Raw genomic sequence first — 19,705 nt, forward strand, 5'->3', positions numbered from 1 at the left:
TTTTTAATTAGGGTGTTAAACCTTTTCCGAAGCCGCAAACCAGATTTCCTCTCTTTGTCCTTCAGAGTGAGCTGTACACTTCCATGGAAAGACAAGTCCTTTCTTCTCTATTTTATGAACATCTTCATGAACCGAAAAAAAAAATCACATTTCTTTCTCGCTCATCATTGTTCATTTATTATATGATCATCTGACATGCATCAAGCCAATTGAATCGAGAAAGTAACCTTACAAATCGAGCAGTCAAACACATACCATCTCTCTAACTCTTGTATATTTCTATCTCCTCCTTTATTGGTGCATCCTCGTCTCTTTTTCACACATTTCCCTTGTGGATTATGTTACAGGCATCAGCGGTCAGTACCCACTGGTTCAGAATGTGACGGTGACAGAGGGCGGGACGGCGAACATGACTTGTCGTGTGGAGTATAATGACAACACCTCCCTCCAGTGGTCAAACCCAGCACAGCAGACCCTCTTTTTTGGGGACAAGAAAGGTGAGTTTTGTATATTGACAGACAGCAGCTGCTGCACAACAGATGCAGTCTTATAGAATAGTCCCTGTGTTGGGATTATGGGGGTTGAAAAAGTCAGGAAACACACAAAACAGTGGGATGCTTTTAGGCAGGAAAGCAACCTGAATAACCCTTTGTGTTCCTGTGTGTTTGTCGGTTGAACAAGCTGTTGTTTTTGTTGTGTCAAACCATCTTTAACATATTCCATATGTCTGTGTTTTCCTGTTGATCCTCTGTTTTCACAGAGAGTGCATTGACAGTACATATAAAAAGATACGTTCCTTTTGTCTTGGGAAAGGATTGTATGCAGCTGTTCCGATTTTTTTTTCATTCCATCCATTTATCTCATATACACCCGTCTGATAAGGAAAACAAATATTTGACTATTCGACTTGTTTTGCTGCATTACCTGCCATGAAACATTTTCAGTAGTTATGATTTCTTTGTGTGCAGTCACTTTTTAGTCTGTTTATAATGTACACTGGAAAATTAGAAACGGTTGAACAATTTGGTGTAATTGTAATTTGTTTGGAATCTAAGGCTAATACACTCAATACTTGCGCAATATACTGTTGCGCAAATCAAATAGTAACATCAGAAACAGCCTCATCCCTCTCAAAGTCAACCATCCATCCCGCAGTGCAGGTACCCTTCACTTCAACCCTGCAGTCCTTAGCTCGTGCTGCCTCCAGCACACAAAAACTCTGCTGAAAGAAATTAGTCACATGGCATCGTGCCAGTTCCAGGTTTTATCCCGACGCAGTCAAGAGTATTTTTCTTTGTGGCTTCGTGCCCTCCACGGGCCTCTTTCTCCTTCTGCTCCCAATGTAAACCAGTATTTCCTCAGCTAAGAGTAGGTTGGGCCCACAGCTTAGAGGGTCACTATACCCACCCAGAACCCGGCGCTACGGTACGGATATGACATTCTGTTTTTAGAGGGCTAGCTGGTGGGTCGTGGCAAAGCTGACGGAACTGATTAGGGCTGTCACAATAACTACTTTTTGATGTGCAATTATTGCAGCAAAATTAATGATGAACGATATTATTGTAATATTCAGACCGTTTAGTAACACTGATTAAATAATAACGATATAACAATGGAGCAGAATAATTGAAGTATGCACTTTTGAAGAACAACGAACATTATTCTTCAGAATATTTAGACATTACAATTGGAATAGGAAAGAATATATCCGAAATAAATAAAACCAGTGCAATGGACACAGAGCGGAGCGAAGCATCGGGCTTGGTTCGATGCGGTAGGGTTTGACAAAACGTGTTCCCCTGGAAAGGCATCCCAACTGTCTGTAGACGTCCCGAAAAAGAACGCTTCATAACGTAGTGGTTTTCACGCATTCCCTTCCCCTGTCGATGATCAGCTGAAATTTTGGTGATATTTATTTATATGTAAAATAAATACAATATATTGCATTTGCATTTATTGTGCGGTAAATCGATATATCGATTATCGCGAGAGGCCTATTCCCGTTGCCCCACTCGGACACCGGGATCCACGAGAAGACCACACGCGCCACTTCACAAACACATAACAAGGGAGGTGAAGGCCAGGACTGTGACGTGGTTAACACAGCCCTGTGTCAATACAAATATATCACAGTCTGTTTGTGGAGCTCAGTCGTTGCAGAAGAGTGGGGGACGTGGATTGAACTTTACCAAACCCTCCATTCTGCTCGTGATAAGATTAGGGGCGCCTTGAAGTGCCTTATTGGGCATCTCTTCTTCCATCTGCCATCTTTCACATTGAACACCGAGTGAGTTCGGTTTTGGATGCATCGGATAGATACAAACAGATGAAAGTGCACAGAGGAGCACAGCATGCTGCCGCCCCGGATATCTGCCATCACTGAAACATGGATGAGGATAAAGGTCTCCTGGAGGGCGCTCAGATGCCCTAAGGAGACCCCACTCCTCATGCAGCGTAGGCTAGTCAGCCAGATTGATGCCGTTTTGACAGCCATGTCACGAGAGCACCCTCCGTAATGAAGAAACGGCTACTTTCTTACGTTTTATGTTACACATACGAGAGACTTCAGCACACTGGTCTGCCTCGTTCTGGTGAGGCGGCGTTAAGAAAAAAACGGGATCTGGGGATGCTCTTCTCTAATGGAAAAGTAGGATGTCAGAGGGCACAGGTCACACACTCCTCGCCGATGTCTGGAGGAGCTCATTTTGAAAGATTGCTAGAAAGGCCACAACATGTTTCTCCTTTCTAAAAGCGTTTCATTAAATCGCCTACAAAAATGATTATCTTCCTCCGCAGTCGTCACGGCAGGATGAAACGGCTACAACATACGTCTCAGATAAAAAGTTTCTATAAGAGTTTGAAATTGCATAGGTTTTGAGCCTTTGCTCCACCCTCCAGCACTGAAAAGTGGAGCGTATGCCGACATAATATGTCAAGCAGAAGGGTATCGAGCGCCTTGGATACTTCGCACGACCATAGGGGGGGCCATTCACGTCCAGTAGCCAGTGCCGAAACCACATGACGGTGTCAGAATCCCGCTTTGTGTGTTAAAAAGCTGCGTCTCACACTGGGCCTGCTGGGATACCACCACTAAGGGCGGATTAATCAGTAATGTGAGTTTTAAGCGAGGACTTAAATACGCCAGCCGCGTCGTGACCGGAGCAGCGGCGAGCCTTCGCCTTATTGTCATAGCGCTTTGCGTGCCGGTGGCAGGTAAATGACGTAGAGGGAGGAGGAAGGAGGAAGGAGTTGTTGCTGCAGGGCTCCTGGGCACTGTGGAGGGGGGTGAAGCCCGCAAACAGGGAAAACCGGCTATGGAGGCAGCTTTACTCATGTCCATCTCAGTGGTCTTGATTCGTGATGTGTGGGTGAAGATGTCCAGCTCGAAAGAAATCATAGTCGCATTGGTGTATTACATTTCCTTTTTTCTGGTACGACAAGAAATTCAGTGGACTTCTTTGCGCCCACTTAGCTCTTCGGTGGTGTATATTTCGCACAGGTTTTTTTTTCGTATAGTTTTATTGCGGACCACGCTAAAGCCATTGTAACAACGGAGTACACTTGCAGACAATTAAAAAAGAACTACTGTTGACGTGGCAGCGCATAGATATGGATGGTTAAGATTTTTACAAATTACCTTGAAATGCTGTAAATTGAAGGAGACTGACTTTTTAAACTGTGTTTACTCAAACAAACAGCTGAAATGTGTGAGGTACGTTTTGCAATGTTTAACACACCATGAAATAAGCTGATTTTTTCTAATATAAAGCATATTATGAATATGGAAAAAGTTTTCTAGTTATGCTTTAACTGCCTCATCAACCTCAGACCCCACTTCTAGAGGGAAAATGGCCTGCCATTAATGTGATCTGCAGAAAAGCACTTTATGTACTGGCGACCTGCACCGTTCTGCAGAAAAAATACTTCTATTTAATGGATGCAAACCCTCGTTATCTTTCCACACATTCACAGGCTCAATTACAGCGCTCACACAAATGCATGCACATACATTGTGGATGAGGTACAACACCACCACTGTTTTAATGGCTAAAGATTACAAAGGCTGTATTCCGGGCCTTCCAAACTCTCTTTTCAGTCTCCATAAAGAGGATTCACGGGTGTTATTTTGTTGGTTCATGCCTGCTGCAGTGATTGTGCCCTGTGCGTCTTTCAGCTGTATTAGTTGAGTGTAATAGAGTTTGAATCACACTCTCTTGTAAGTGTCTGGATTAAGCACATATAGGATTTACAAAGCCTTCTTCTATAACCCGTCTGCCCGCTGGGCTGCCTTGCATCCGTGTGTGAACTGTGCATTTAAAAGTGTGTGTGTGTGTGTGTGTGTGTGTGTGTGTGTGTGTGTGTGTGTGTGTGTGTGTGTGTGTGTGTGTGTGTGTCCGTGTGCGTGTGTGCGTGCATGCGTGTATGTATTTTACAGATGCATGCAAAGCATTTCCATTTTAGACGTTCATATTTTTCCTTACAGGAAAGAGCAGCATTAAAAGGGTGCATAGAAATTCAACAGTTGATGCTCTCCACAGGTCATTCCATTTCACGCCAGGGGTCGGTCTTGGGGATTTATTTCATGTCATTTTCACCGCAGAGCTCGGAGATTGAAAATGAAAAAAAGAAGCCAAAATCTGTGTTATTATGGAAAAGCGAAAGGACACTTCTGAGTCCCCAGAATTGTGTTGCTGTTTTGGATCATTCTGCACGAGTGTGTGCTTTGGGAATTGTCTTGCTGAACGTGGCAAATTCAGATGCACACGCCGATGGGAGCAGTGGAATAGTGAGCGTTCCCAAAGTGCCACTGGCAGTGTGAGAAGCTGCGAGCGCCTCTGAGCACAGTAGGTTTGAGATGAATTGTCCTTGCTGCCTGTTGGGAAGAAGCTGAGGAATATGAGGATTAGGGAAAGCCCACAGTTCAACTCACCAACTTTTTGCATACTTTTCTTGCTTGCAATTTGTTGTATAACTTTAAAATGGAAGTGTATGCTCATGTAGAAAACGATAGGTCTATGTGACTAATCTATTGCTGTCTATTGACAGACTTATCTACGGGCAACCAACTTTCTAAAAAAATCCAGATCTATAATGTTTGTGGTCTAATTCAACAGGTTGTTGCCCGCATGTGTTGCATCTCAAAGACTGTCTGATACATCCTCTTTTAAAGTCAGCCACAGAGCATTGGCATAAACACAGTGTTTACGTATTGTTTTTTTCAAAGACAAATGCTGGAACTGAGTCAATCCCACTCCTTTGAGAAGTGCCGATTTCTGCTGCCGTTGTTGCTTCATGTCAGCGCTGAGGCTCACCTCCGCGACGTTTAGGCAGATGAAAGAGACTCCTCTTGTCTTTCGTCCTCTCGCAGGGGCTCCTATGGCTGCGAAGTTGTTTGAATTTCAATAAGTCATTGTCCCGAAAGTACCCAATTTGGTCCTTTCCATCACTAAGCACTGAGGGACTTAAGCTTCTACAGTGAGAGGGAGATGAGCGTTGGGCAATAGGGATTCTCTCCTTTATAACATTCAAAAGAGGGTAATATCTCTTTACAAAGTGCTCATTTGGTTTCATTGTAATTCAAGAACTGTTAATAGCTTTATTTCCTGGAAGGAGAAATTTTACAATGAGGCCTAATTACAATGTATTCGTCATTACCTACAAGGAAGAAAAAAAACAATGTATAATTACTTTCCAGGCTGAATTTGCTGGCCTAATTAGTGGACTCATCATGTGTGAGCAGGCCGAGGTGTGACATTGAAATAATGTATTCAACGCGGTTACTGTAATTTGCTAACCCTTTTTCATCCCATTTCTTTTCCATCACCCTCATCAATATTTTCACTCTCAACCCACAGACCTCTCTTTGCTCTGCGGATAGGTGCGCCGCACACACACACACCTTAAACGTGCGTGTGCGCCAGAGACCGACGAGCTGCGACACTTGCCGTCTCGGGAGTGGGAATAGCCGGCTTTTGATCCCTTTTCCTTTCTATCTTTGTCCCTCTGCCTTTCGATCTTTGCCAGCATCGTGGTCTCCTCATCCTTACAGTTGCTGTAAAGTATTTGCCTAATCAGCACGCGTTATGTGGACCTGAGTGCATTACAGCGTCGTGTCCAAAATGGGGCTACTGCAGCGGACAAAGCAAAGAGAGTGCAGGATGGAACATTGAGTCACGTGCTCACATTTAGCTTGATTACTAAGATCCGAGAAATGTGTTGTGCCACACGCATGTATTGGTTTATTAGTGCAATGCAGTATCGGTGGCTTTAGGATGCACGACTATGTACTATGTTGATGTTTCAAAACTTCCTGCTGTACCCGTGTTGGATATCTCATCCCACGCGGTGTCATCTGCAGATTCATTGAATCTGTTTAAACATTAAGATTAGTTTTCTGGGTGAACAGTTAACGGCAAACTGCTCGTTTCAAGTCCTCCCCCAGCGGCTAAATATGAAGCTATTTGTGTCCTCAGATGTCAAATATTCGGCTGTCTGAATCAATTTGCCGGCTGTTTGTGCTTGTGCGAGTAGGTGCTTGAGTGTGTATGTAAGTGCACATATATACGTGTGTGCATGTGAAATGTCAAGCATTCCACCTCTCCAGTATGCGCCCATGAAAAGCTTTGATGCATTCAGAATATCTGTGCCTGAGCAATTTAGCGGATAGGCTTTTAAAAGTTTTCTAAAGTAAATAACAGAGTAAGAAATGCTTGAGAGACTTTTTATTAAACAGATAGCAGAACTTTCTCTCGAAACGTAATCTTAGCAGGAAAGTTAAACTTTTGAGACAGCTGTCTTTTTTATTATTTATTTCCTGCAAGAGTGCCTCTATGAAACATCCTTTCATATCGGCCTGAAGATTGATACGGTGTTCTCTCTGATGGGGGAAAAAAAAATAAAAAATTGACTGTAAATCTCCAAAGATCCCTAACAAGTCCCCTCTTCCCGAGACAAGCACCATAAAACACGAGGGGAAGAAAAGGAGCAAGGAGGAGATGGAACACAGGCCTTGGTGGGATTAAGGGGAGGAATTAAGGAAGCATTTTATGAAAGCTTTAAGACGCAGTCATCGCCATCTCCTTTGACCTTGAGCGTTCTGCCTCGTCTTTCGTTGCCTCCTCCTTTTCTACACGCCTGTGTTTGAACGTAACGTTCAGCTTTGGATCAAATAATTACACGACTGCTTACTTTGCGCTGTATTTGGAATCTGGTGTCATATAAACGTCAGCTTTGTTTCTTCTGCTGTGAAGCAGACGAGAAGGAGACTACGTTGCCGATCGAAGCGATACGTCCCGTTATTACTGCCTTTATTAGCAGAGCTTCTTCTACTCTGTGAGCTGTAGAGAAACATACCTGAGGCAAATGGGAGTAATTAGCTCGCACTTCGTTCGTGGTTTCCGCTTCGTGGTTTCCTCTTCTGGGAGAAAGTTCTGGAGCACCTAGAAAAGAAACTGTATTTTCCAAAAGAACTCTGGGGTCTTTTTAAAAACGTGGCCCACCAAGCGCCGTCCATTTTCTTTTCGAACGCCTTACAGAGTAGTCTTTTGAAGGACGGCTGTGGTGGGTATCCGAGAAAAGACCTACGGTAGCTCGAGGGGAGAATGTGTACCAATGCAAAAACACACGGGGGTTTAGAGGGGAAAGCTGTCTCCTCACTGACCCGCTTCTCGCGAGGACTTAATGAAGGAGGGCTGGTGGACGCGTCCCACTGAACCTGGCGTGGCAGGTGGAGACTGATGAAAGGAAATGATTTCTGTCACAGAAATCTCCACATCTCCACAGGCCAATTACTGTGTGCGGAGCATGGCACATTTTACATTTTGAGAAGCTGGTGTACCTTTGCAAAGGCAGAACGGGTAATGGAGGTTGAGGTGCGGCAGAGATACAGAATATACATTAAGCTATTCAATACACATTGAATTCTGTTGCTTCTCTCTCTCCTACTTTTTATCTGCCCCCAACACACACACACACACATACGCAGAAAATCCCGAGTCTCCAGATGGGGTGTTGACAAGGAAAAGAGAACAGTCACATCCAGACACAGGCAGGAGAATATATATGTGTATATTTTGAAATGTGCACTTTTTCTCATTATATGTGTGTCACTTGAATGAGCGCACACCTGCCGAGGTGGTACACTAATACGCACTGGCCCTGGGTAGAAGAAAGCACAGGCAGAGGGGAGGCCGGCGGAGAGCCTGGCAGAGGAAAGGTCAGAAGGGAGAGAGGGTGAAGGACATAAAAGGACTTAGTGAAATGAGGGCTGGTGACTATTTGCCTATGCATGCATGCACTCTGTGAGGCTGTGCAATAATGGCATGCCTAATACACACACATCATGTTTCGTTCGCTCACCCGTTGCTTTTAATGATGGCGAGTAGCTGTGGAAAAAAAACACAAGACACGCCGCCAATGTGGGCGTGTGCGCCGGGCCACCACCGTAACGTGGATACACAAAGCCGCGGTAATGTTCAACAATTTTAGTCACAAAACCATCAGCTGTGTCATGTGATATTAACAATAACATATATTATTATTATAAATTATAGTTCTCCGTGGTTAAATGTGAAATATTGGTTTGTTTTTTGATGTAAAGGGCAATTCCTCTCCTGTATTGTGAAACTCTAGCTTTTTTTTGTTGTTGTTGTGAGACTCACAAACCAGGTTTGAACATGTTTTTGGGCCCTGTTCCATCCTGCACCATAGAGTGTAGTGATGTGAATGAATCCTTAAGCATTCACTTTTGCCAATACGTCTGATGTGTCATACTCGGATCTTGATAGCAAGATCCACATCCATCACCTGGAGCTGTGAGGCCATGGTTTTGCGGTACAAAGCAGGATGTTTAGAGAGACATGAAGTCATCCTTCCTGGAGAAAAGAAGTTGCTGAGCCCAAGGCGAGAAGAAATAGTTTGGTGGAAATTTCACGACGTGCTTGTTTTATTTGATTAAACTTTTACTCATTAATGGTCCAATGATCAAATGTAACATCACACTTTGACTATTCAACGTCTCAAATATTCTCCCAGAATATAAAATGTCACTTTGATTTAAAATAAACACAACATATGTTCTTTTTTTTGGCACTCTCTCTCCTTCTCACCTTTTCAAAGATGTGTCTTCTCATCCTTCTTCTCATCCAGTTTTTTTTGAAGATTACCCTTCGTCTCTCTGTTTCTGTCCCTTTCTCGATTCGCCGTTTTGGGAAAAGGGAGCCTTGAAACTTTGGCGCTATAGTCGTTATCCTATCGGTCATGGCTTTGTTCAGGGGAAGCTCAGCGCGGCCTCCGAGCCGATGGGTCATCAGCCTTCAAAATAAGACGGGGGATCTTCCTGTGTCCGCTGGGTTTCTGAATATGAATCTGCATTGGCGTCAGCAAACTCATAAAATTGCCTGCGTCTCAAGGTACTGTGTATTTGTTCTGCCAAAGGAAATCAAATGTATGAAGGCCATTTCTCTCTCTCTCTCGCTACTCCAGTACTTCAGCAACAAAACAGTCGCGGGTGTATTGATCATTTCTAGCAGAAATAAATCAAACTTTGATGCAGACAAGTGCTGCTTTACTATCTGTCTCTTTTTTACGTACAGGTAGAGATGCAGATAAAGGTTAGGTGAGGAAAAGATGTAGGCGTAAATTCAGTCAGTGGATACATTCTTTAATGAAAATGTGCCATTCTTTGTTGTTGTCACCAATACCACCCTCCGTTAACACGTTCAGGACCGACAGCAGCAAAGGTGTCTGAGGGACGACATCCACATACGAAACGCAAACAAGGCTTTCCTCTCGTCGATATCCAACCTTTGCCTGCCGTAAAATGAGTAAAAGTCACAAGGATTAAAGACGTTTTTCCTTAGAGGATTTGCATGATTTTTATGTGTGTGTGTGTGTGTGTGTGTGTGTGTGTGTGTGTGTGTGTGTGTGTTTGTGTGTGTGTAGAAAGTGTACAGATGACTAAATCTGGGTTTTAATGATTTTAAACAAATCAAGTTTATTTTAATGTTCATGTCCAATTTAACTAAAGTGTGACAGAAACACTATGAAACCTGGTTTCTAAGGTTTTATTAATGTGATTTAATTATTCTGTATTTTGACTTTATTTAAGCATATTTTGCTGTTATATCACTATTTCACAGTTATGCCCACTATCTTCAATTCTTTTTTAGTTTTTAAATCCACCCTTCTGGGGGGGGATCAGGGTGATCCGGCTTTTTGGCATCTAAATTATCCTCATCTTTGCCTGTAACCACTGAAACTTGCAAAAAGAACACTTAAAGCATTAAAGAAGTAGTAAATCCAGATTCTAACTCAAATGATCATCTCCATATGATTATCATTTTATAATCTTAGTTCATAAACATACAGGTGTAGAAAGAAAGTTTTGACATTACAGAATTATTAAAAGCGTTTGCTTCACCCAAATGACGTTTCAAAATCAGGTCCCTCGTCTGGTTTTGTTCTGTCTGTCTGTCCTGTGTAAAGCGTCTTTGGGTATCTAGAAAACTAAACTATCATTATTGTTGTTATTATTATGGATGTAATGTAATGTCTCAGGACATCTTAAGTTGCCCACAAAGTCAAAGAACTCTCCATCCATCCACTTGCCCTCAACAGTGGGCTGTTTGAAGGAGGGAAGAAGCAAAGAAGAGGTGCATGGCTACAGCCGGACACAGTGGATGTACTTTCTGACATTTGCCCGCTCACACTTCCTTGTCCAGAGCAAATAAGACAACAGTTGAAAAGAAGCGTGGTTTAACTTGTACACGTTCACAGCTTAGTGGAGTCGACAGAATGAGGTCTGTGGGGGCAGGAGGAGGAAGAGAAAGTGACAGAAAGCAAAAAGAGAATCCCATCCGTCTAGAATCATCTCAAGAAATCGGCTCTTCGTCTTAGTTCATTCTTTGATGAGGCAAGGTTTGCATCTGAGGGTCGCGACACACCAAATAAAGAACTACTGTATCTTCTTAACACAGGTCTCACCATTGACTGGACCGACTGCAATAACCTACATCTAATTCGTCGGTCTTGCATTGATGGTGATGTGTGCACGTACGAATGCACACACACAAATGCATTGTCACCGTTGCCAAGCCTAAAGATATGTCATGTGCTCATATCATCATGTCACGCCCGCTCAGGCTCAGCACGCAGCCCGTAGAGATAACCCGTGTTGTGAGGGACAGAACAAATGCAATAATAAACCAGAGGGAGCAGCTGTCGTTTAGCCAAAACTGATTACGACTCCACTGCCTTTTACTGTCGCTGTTTAGCGTGGCGCCGGCACAGCGAGGCTGTCCCTCCCTGGGCCGACCGAACGCCACGAGACAGCGTGCTCGCTGACATCTTTCTACAGTCGCCAGTTCCATGATCATCGCAGCAATGCGAGATCTGTGAAAACAAAACAGAGGATGCGGCTAATGTGCCAAACGCCTCCTTCAGAGTCACATCAAGGGTTGTGGACATTTACAGGCCGACACATTATAGCAGAACGTGGGTGCAAACACATTTAATGCAGCAGTTGCCATTGATTCAATCAATCAAACGTATGACAGAGATAAGTGGTAAATGGCATTTATTGTAATACTTTGAAAGTTAATGGACTGTTTATATAACCACCCAAAGGGTCATTTTTAGAGGTCTGTGTTGCATAATTGTATTATTTTGGAATCTTTGAAAGACTTTTTTTGATACTCACTGAAATCCTGAGGATGTCGAAGCACAGTTTCAGTTCTTCAGATGCCTCTTGTATCGTTTCTCACCATTCAGCCAGCCGCTCCAAACAGACTCTCTAATGGCCGTTACTCTTCAAATCTTCGGACAGAGGTCCACACAACCAGGGTGCTTTACTTCTTTTCTTTTTTTTTGATTTCCACCCAAATTAACATAAGATAAAAGTATTCTTTCATGTAGCCTCATATGAAAGAAAATATAAACACACGTGCAAAGATAATCATTAATAATCTTTTTTGCTGAACCCGGGCACACATACGCACGAGATGTTCTCTGAGTCCCTTTGATGGAGAGCTGTTCTTATTAAATACGCTTTCTAGAAAGGTGTTCTGCTTGCAAAAGGAAGGCCTGCATGAATTCTGTATCTGCGGCAAGGCCAACAGACACAGAATGGATTAACGTCATATCGCACTGAACTCTCCACATACTGTCTTTTTAGAGGAGAAGTGAGCCTTTTCGCGTGGTTTCTTTTGAATATCACAATAAACCCCTTTTGGATGCAGCGGGCGTGAATCATGTCGTGTTCAAGGTGTAGCCAACTTTTGAAAACTTGCTCCCATTGTATCACAGACATGAAGTACAAAGTCTCCTTTGAAGAACATGGAGTATCTTTCAACAAGTCATTCCAATTTCAGCAAATCCATTTCAACTCTCACATCTGGCCAAATTCTCATTTGGCCTTTTTCTCAGCCTGTTATTGCAGTATTGATTCCATTCCCGTTATGTCTTTTGGAAGATTACATTTTCATATAAGTAAAATATCTACAAGGGTTTCTACAACTATAAAGATGATACGAGTTACAATCTAAAGGTTTATCAACCTGTACATTATTATATTCGACAGGAAGTTCAGGTCCTATGTCACATTTCGGTTATATTTTGATGGTTGGTGCATTTCCTCACATCCACCCACATGTCCCCTTTCACATTTCATGGTTTTGCTGGTGCATACTGTTCCCCTTATCAATGTGTCATATTCACCCCGTCTCGTCGACCGTCTCGACCGTAGACATACGATGTAGCGAACAGACATCAAAGTTTCTATTGTTTTTTCCCTCTTTAATAACTCACTCTGTGTCTCTGTCTGTCTCTCTGTCCAGCTCTAAGGGACAACAGGATTGAACTGGTGCACGCGTCGTGGTCGGAGTTGACCATCAGCATCAACGACGTCACACTGACGGATGACGGCATGTACACCTGTTCTCTGTTCACTATGCCCGTCAGAACAGCCAAAGCCTACCTGACGGTTCTAGGTAGGTACCCAGTTCACATCAGAAACACTATTTCATTCCTCCTTCGTGTTCATGTTGAATTCACTTTTCACTTACTTATTGACATTTCTTGCGGCTGCGATAACTTCTTGGGAATTTAGTCTATTTGGAAAAACTCATGGGACATTCTAGTGCAATATTTCTGCGGATGATAAAAACGTACTATTGGGCCCTGTGGTGACGTTCATGTTGCAATCATCGCCCCTCACCAACATTGTCTCATTTCCTGCCACTGGGCTTATTATCTTGCCAATTAGTTTTCGCTAATGTTAATAGATGTCCTAGTGCACTCTAGGACCATTAGCACGCTCTCTGTGTTAACAAGCATTCAGAGAATTACAGACATTAAATGCTACGGCTCAACGAGGATATTGAGAAAATTATTTTGCAATACTGAACAATAGTTAATGGCGCAAGCCAGCAAACAGGGATATTTATTAAACATACAAATTGCTCTGTGAATGGCCTGGTTTATCTGCCAGTGTGCTGGGAACGACGATTAGATAACATTCCAATTATCTGGAAACTAAAACGAGTCACTAATTCAGATCTTTTCAACATACATTTATGAATAAATATGAAGTTGTTTATAACTATTTGCACGCACAATTTTTGAAACAATTTTTAAAAAAGATCAAAAATACATTACATGATTTGAAGTGGGAAACAATGAAATGTGAATTGTTGGGTAGGAAAAACTGTGTAACGCGACTAATGAGGCAGCGCTTTTAACTGAGGGGGGCCGTTGCTTTGCCTCCACAATGATGTCATCGTGCAGGGCTTTATCAGTAGTTAACGTGATATGAGAGCAGGGACAAGCGCTCACATGCACGAACATGCACTATGCTAAAACGCTATAAACTAAGCAAGGAGAAGATGTGATTGCAGCACACAAAGAAGCAGAGCGACTTCCATCTCTGCTCAAGTGTTACTACTCTGTAGCCTTACACAGGAAATAGTTCGCCGCAATATTAATCTCCAAGTGTCATATATTGCTCATCTAAGGGGTTGCCAAAATGATTGCACTTAATCCTGAGGGGAACATTAACATGTGCAGTTAGTGAGACGTGGAACTTGTAAAAGTCAGGGAATCAACAAAGTCGTTAGAATTCCTCCATCGGGGAGTCATGAACTTCTAGGTATTTCCGCACCAAAATGTTGGATCGACTGCCAGGCGGCGTTGCCATGCAGCTCGTACGGCGACATGACTGACTTAGGCCCCAAGTTATTTTTCTTAGGAGTAAATTTAGCTTACTTTGATTTTGGTTCTAAATATTTTCTTTAAAAAATTACCTCTCCGTACTTTATGTTTAATGCACAAATGAGCAAAGAAAGCAAACGCCCCCTCAATCTTTGACATTGACACAGGCGCATGCACACACACACGCACACACACGCAAACAGAGAGAAGGATTAGCAGCCTCGAACCATCCAAGGGGAACGTGACGGTATAAAATGAACAATGTATTCCATCTATTCTTGTTCAGTCTCTGAGTAAAGCCACAATTACTCAATAAATGCAGCACAGATCTTAGTTAGATATAGAGACGCTTCACACCCTTCAAAACCTCTGAATACAACAAACGTAGAAGAAGAGAGCAGGATTTACTCAGTTGAGGAGGGTAAGGTGCCACCGTATACTGTATTTGCCGCGCTGCAGGTTTTTCCCTCCAGCGGATGGTAAAGAGAAAACAAGAGTGTGGTAATAAACCTCACTGGAGGTGGTGAGACGGACAAGGCCACAGTCAGTCAATGGCATTGACTGACAGACCTTTCAGCCCCTCAGCCTGAGGCGGACTGATTTCTCATTGACATTAGAAGGGCAGCCACTGCACACTTAAAACACTCATTATAGGAGAAGCCAGTAATTACCATTTTGTGTACAACCTGGTGGTCCCCTCTGTGACCACAGGCCTTTGCTTACTCACATTTAAACGCACAAACACACACTCAAACACATATATACAAAAAATAAATATATATATATATTTATATATTTATTGTTTTTTAACTTACACCTTGTGCTACTTTGCTGGATATTTGACAGTTTTATATTATAGGTGCTATATTTAGAGTCAAAATCTTCTCATAAGACCATCCCAAGCAAAACTCTTTCCGCTGTATCGTAATTGCGCTCAGGCAGAAACAAATGTTTCACAAGCTGGCCAAAGAAAATCTACAAGACTTGATACCAGCAGTGCCTAATGGAATTTTTTGCAGAAAATCAATGCAATCTGGTCTGCTTTGAGCGCAAAATTCAGAGTAAATCAGAGATTAAATCATTCCCCTGATTTAATCTCCTTCATATTGGTTGATACAACGAAAGGTTTGTGAACAAATATGCTTCCTTGTCATTTGGATGAACTGACCCTTGAAGACATTCCAGTGCACCTCGGAAAAGAATCCCACCCGGAGAATTATCGGGCAGGACGCTGCTCTGTAGTCTGATCTCAAATGTTCCCGGAGGAGCGAGCGAGCTGGAGGAGAATTTACAACAAGGCATAACGATGTTATTGTTGCATAATGACGCAGCGCTGTGTGCATTCCGCCGCTGTAATTTCCCCTTTCCATCCGTCAGGTGTGCCAGAGAAGCCAGAGATCGATGGCCTGACGAAGCCGGCGTTGGAGGGCGACGACATCACTCTGACCTGCATGACTCAGGGCAGCAAGCCCGCTGCCGACCTGCGCTGGTTCAGAAATGAAAAGGAGGTGAAAGGTATGCAACTCTTGTGCCCGCATTTACATGTGCGTCACTACTTTGGGTACACGTAATCATAGGTCATGTCATCAGCGCTCTCTTAGTCGACAGTCAACAGTCTTGTTTTTTCGTCAAGTAAGATTTCTAAGTTGTTTCGTTTAAAGCTTTTGTTTCATGTTGAATAACTTGGCTGTTAGTTGACTAAGAATTAAATGTCACAGACAGACAGATTCAGTCATGGGTTTCTCCTTAGTTATTATAAATCATGAGGTTTTATAAATTGAGAATTTTCACATTAGGTTAGTTATTGTAGTTTTAAAAAGACAAAGATTCTCTGTTGCTGATGGGCATAAAATAAAACATTATTTAAGGATTTAACTTCAAACAGTCCATCAGGCGCACAATCTCCATTATGTTGTAAAACACAAAAAATATTGATTATCAAACTTCAGCATAGCTAAGACCAACACAAAGAACAAAATGTGAATTTTCCTTTTTGAATACGTTGAAAGTCTTTTCTTATAGAACTGGTTCCATGAACCTGCTGCAGCGGATCTCTCAACAATGTAGTATTTTTCCAAACAAGTTGTTTCTAATTGAGCGAATTCAGTGAGTTTCCTTCGACCTGAGACTGATACATTAACCTTCCTCGTAATCAGAGGGCAGCTCTAAATCTGACCGAGTGGAAAACCACACCTCATTTCCCTCCGGCCCCTGCTCTGTTCTACTCGATGAAGCAAGGCGTTGCCGTGTTTGAACGGGAGACAATGAGTGAAAGTGAGATAGGGACATGAAATGACGAGATGAGCTCTTTGAGGAACAGAGAAACAGATGTGGTTTTGTATCAAATAAAATGCAAAACCCAGTGGGGCAGACTGTCACAGATCATCAACACAGTAGCAGAACTTTTTTTTTTACAAAGAGCTTTATGCTGTTTCACAAAATAGATTGAAGTCGGATAACAAAATGCAAATCACCGTTTCTAATTTAAATCACTGCATGTGTGAGCAAAGCCATTCAAACCACAGATCATTTATTTTTCTGTATTAGAGCTGCCATAAACAATATTGGTTTGGAAAAGCACTGTCAAAGTCTATTAGTAACCCCAAAGATCACAGAAATCAGAGGTGACAATAACAAGCATCCAGGTGTAAATGACCAATTACATGCAGAACAGGAAGGATCACATTTAATTAATTGTAATATAGTGTTGGTCCATATTGTGAAATGGAATGATTGAACCTCTACAACAGTGCTCACACTTTTATGTTGTATAAACAATTATCTTAATATTCAACTCATTATTTGATGTTCCTGAGTCAACATTGGCTGTTTTACTAATCACCATGTTTTCCTCTTGTATTGTAATACTTTATCACTCCACTTTAAGGTTCCTAGTTGCTTTTGAATGAAAGCAACAAGAGGGAGCCTATAGAGGAATACGTACACTAATTAGCCGACTGGGTGTTTTTTCCTCACGGGGTTATTGTGTCTCTACGGGTGATTGTGTCTCCTCTCAGTGGCTTGTTAATGGGAGAACTGCTCCCTGTGAGGCACACGGAAACATAGACAGGACTTCATATTCTTTTAATTTGCCACAGAAAGATAGTCCGAGATATCCTTGGTTGTTTGAAGTGAAGGTAGTCTCAAGGGATACTCTGACTCATTAAGGTCAGATATTCTCCTCTACTTGGCACACTGCTCCCTTTCATTTGGGTTGTGTAAAATCTCATAACAATATATAATTCACTGTGACACGGTTGTCGTTGTTGTGGCTCTTCTTCTTCTTTGCCCAGAAAGGACACAAATAAAATGTTCAGGTGTTTCCCTTCTAAATTTTACTCTTTGGATTTTCTTTATAGAATTTAACATTGTTGAAAATAGTTATGAAGTTTTCTGAATGTAATGTAATTTGTCTCATCATGTTTGTCCCGAAAACAATGATATTTCACACGAATGTCTGATTAGAAGATTCTAATCAGATTATCTGTTATCTGTTTTTAGATCGTTGCCCCTCACTGAATTCACTGAAAAGGTGTGTTGGTCTGTGCCGTTACACCCTTTTTCTCACGGTACGGTTCACCAGAACTGAACAGATACGCCCAATTCAGTGCAGGTTTTGCACAGTTTCAAGCAGATATCATGGTGTCTTTCCATTTGATTAACTGTAGTTGGGGGATAATATTGAATCTGTCTCAACACATCGAGTCAGTTTGCTCCTCTGAGCTAAAAGAAAAGACAAAAGAAGAAAAACAAAAACAAAATCCCAATCGTACTCTTAACAGCAAAATGATCACCTTAAATCAAATCTCTCATCAAACCTTGGTGGTTAACCGTGTCACCATTATCTTTTTTATTACCCCATATAAATGATTGATTTCCAAGGTGAAGGACACATTGATCCCGTGATTAATACACTGCCTCTCCTGACAGGTAGTGTTTGTTTTTAATTTGCAGCTCGTCAATCAGTGTGATGTATTTGTCAGACACAATCAGGACGTATTTATTTCAGGGAAGGATTGTGATTAACTCATTTACTGATGCTGTTCGTCTTGCCACACGCTAAAATGTTTTTTTGCATTGAAAGGAAGACGTGAACGGTAAGCAGGACCCAGGCAGTGTGACCTGTTGCACACATCCCATTTGTGTGCCTGCCACTCTCCAGCTTTTTCCTCCACATTTAAAACAGCAAGACAACATAAATACACACGGAAGAATGCAAACACAAAGAGCAAAGCAGGTTAACACACATTGCAGGTATGACCGTGTAGGTGTAGCATCATCCTGACAGGATCGGGGTGTGTTCAACGTGGAAAGAAACATCTGATTTGTGGGCGGCCACTGCTAGGAATACATGACAATTGTGACATATTGGTGTGGGATCGGGGGAAATAGAGAAGATTATATTACTGGCGGAGCCGCCGGAGCAGTCCATCACCCGTTCGCATGCAGTTAACGGACACCTTACGCTAAGCGCGCGCGTGTGTGTGTGTGTGTGTGTGTGTGTGTCTGTGTGCGTGGGAGCAAAACAGACAGATGGAGGACATACGCTTGTGTGAGAGGATCCAATATTCTTATTTCTCAGCCTTTCTCTTTGTCCCCCAGATCCCCTCAGACCCCACCCAGTAATGATATATTTCTATCTCAGTTACGCGGCGTAACCCAGAGAGACCTTTGCCAATATCACCACATGTAGCACTTGTTTACACACCGCTGAACCGGAGGGAGCTGTGTGGGGGCCGAGCAAGGCAGAGATGAAATGAATATTTATTTCAAATAAGGGTGGGGGATGTTCGCTATCGGACTAGTGCCATCGTACTCCCTGACCTAAACTGTGGAGGTTATTGCTTCATCATGTTGCGCGTTAACTCAATTCCGTCGGGGCTTAGGGAAGAAAACACAAAGAGCTGATTCGAATCCGCCGCCGGCCACGTCCCTATTGCGTTGTTAGTCAAGGACAAGGAACTATTACTGCCGACGTAACGCGCGCTATTTTCAGGTCGCTGTCTGCTGTCACTCAAGTCTGCCTGCACTCTGAAGGGAGTTGAATAGTGACTGAACAACCTTTTCAAATTGTGCCGGCTATTTCTTCATTTGTGGGTAATTGCCCTTGACTACTTTAAGTGGGAACGGAATGAGTTGGCCATCATTATTCTAAGGTTTGCTCTGGAAAGAACTAGCGGGGAGAGTGAAAGGCAACAGCTACTGCAGCTCATTTCAAAGATGAGGATGTTGAAGTTGAGGAGACCGCCGCTGACATTGAGAGCACTAAAATAAGAATTAAGTTTCGGGAATTTAAAGCCGTATCCACTTAAAAGCGGAATATATTTTTCCGTCGTTTCATCAGTGTTCGACAACGCCGCACACTGCTTTAAAAGTCTGTGTTGGGACTGCGTTTCTACCATCCCGCCCCCCTGGGGGGTTGGGGGGTGGATCAATGACCATTAAAGTTGTAATTTCAAGATGGCTCCTGCATTCACAGTGGCATGAATAAAAGATGTCA

The 19,705-nt window shown here is 42.6% G+C and overlaps 1 protein-coding gene across 4 annotated transcripts in view; it reads left to right on the forward strand.

The window, feature by feature from the left end:
* cadm2a (cell adhesion molecule 2a) overlaps positions 1–19,705 on the forward strand; it is a 157,526-nt gene that overhangs the window by 113,302 nt on the left and 24,519 nt on the right. For all 4 annotated transcript variants that reach the window (XM_040181280.2, XM_040181283.2, XM_040181282.2 and 1 more), the window contains 3 exons: positions 348–497; positions 12,834–12,986; positions 15,583–15,720. In XM_040181280.2, the coding sequence (XP_040037214.1) occupies positions 348–497; positions 12,834–12,986; positions 15,583–15,720 (441 nt within the window). The remainder of the gene's footprint in view (positions 1–347; positions 498–12,833; positions 12,987–15,582; positions 15,721–19,705) is intronic.

Source organism: Gasterosteus aculeatus, chromosome 7 (assembly GCF_964276395.1).
Source record: "Gasterosteus aculeatus chromosome 7, fGasAcu3.hap1.1, whole genome shotgun sequence".
NCBI classification, from domain to species: Eukaryota; Metazoa; Chordata; class Actinopteri; order Perciformes; family Gasterosteidae; genus Gasterosteus; species Gasterosteus aculeatus.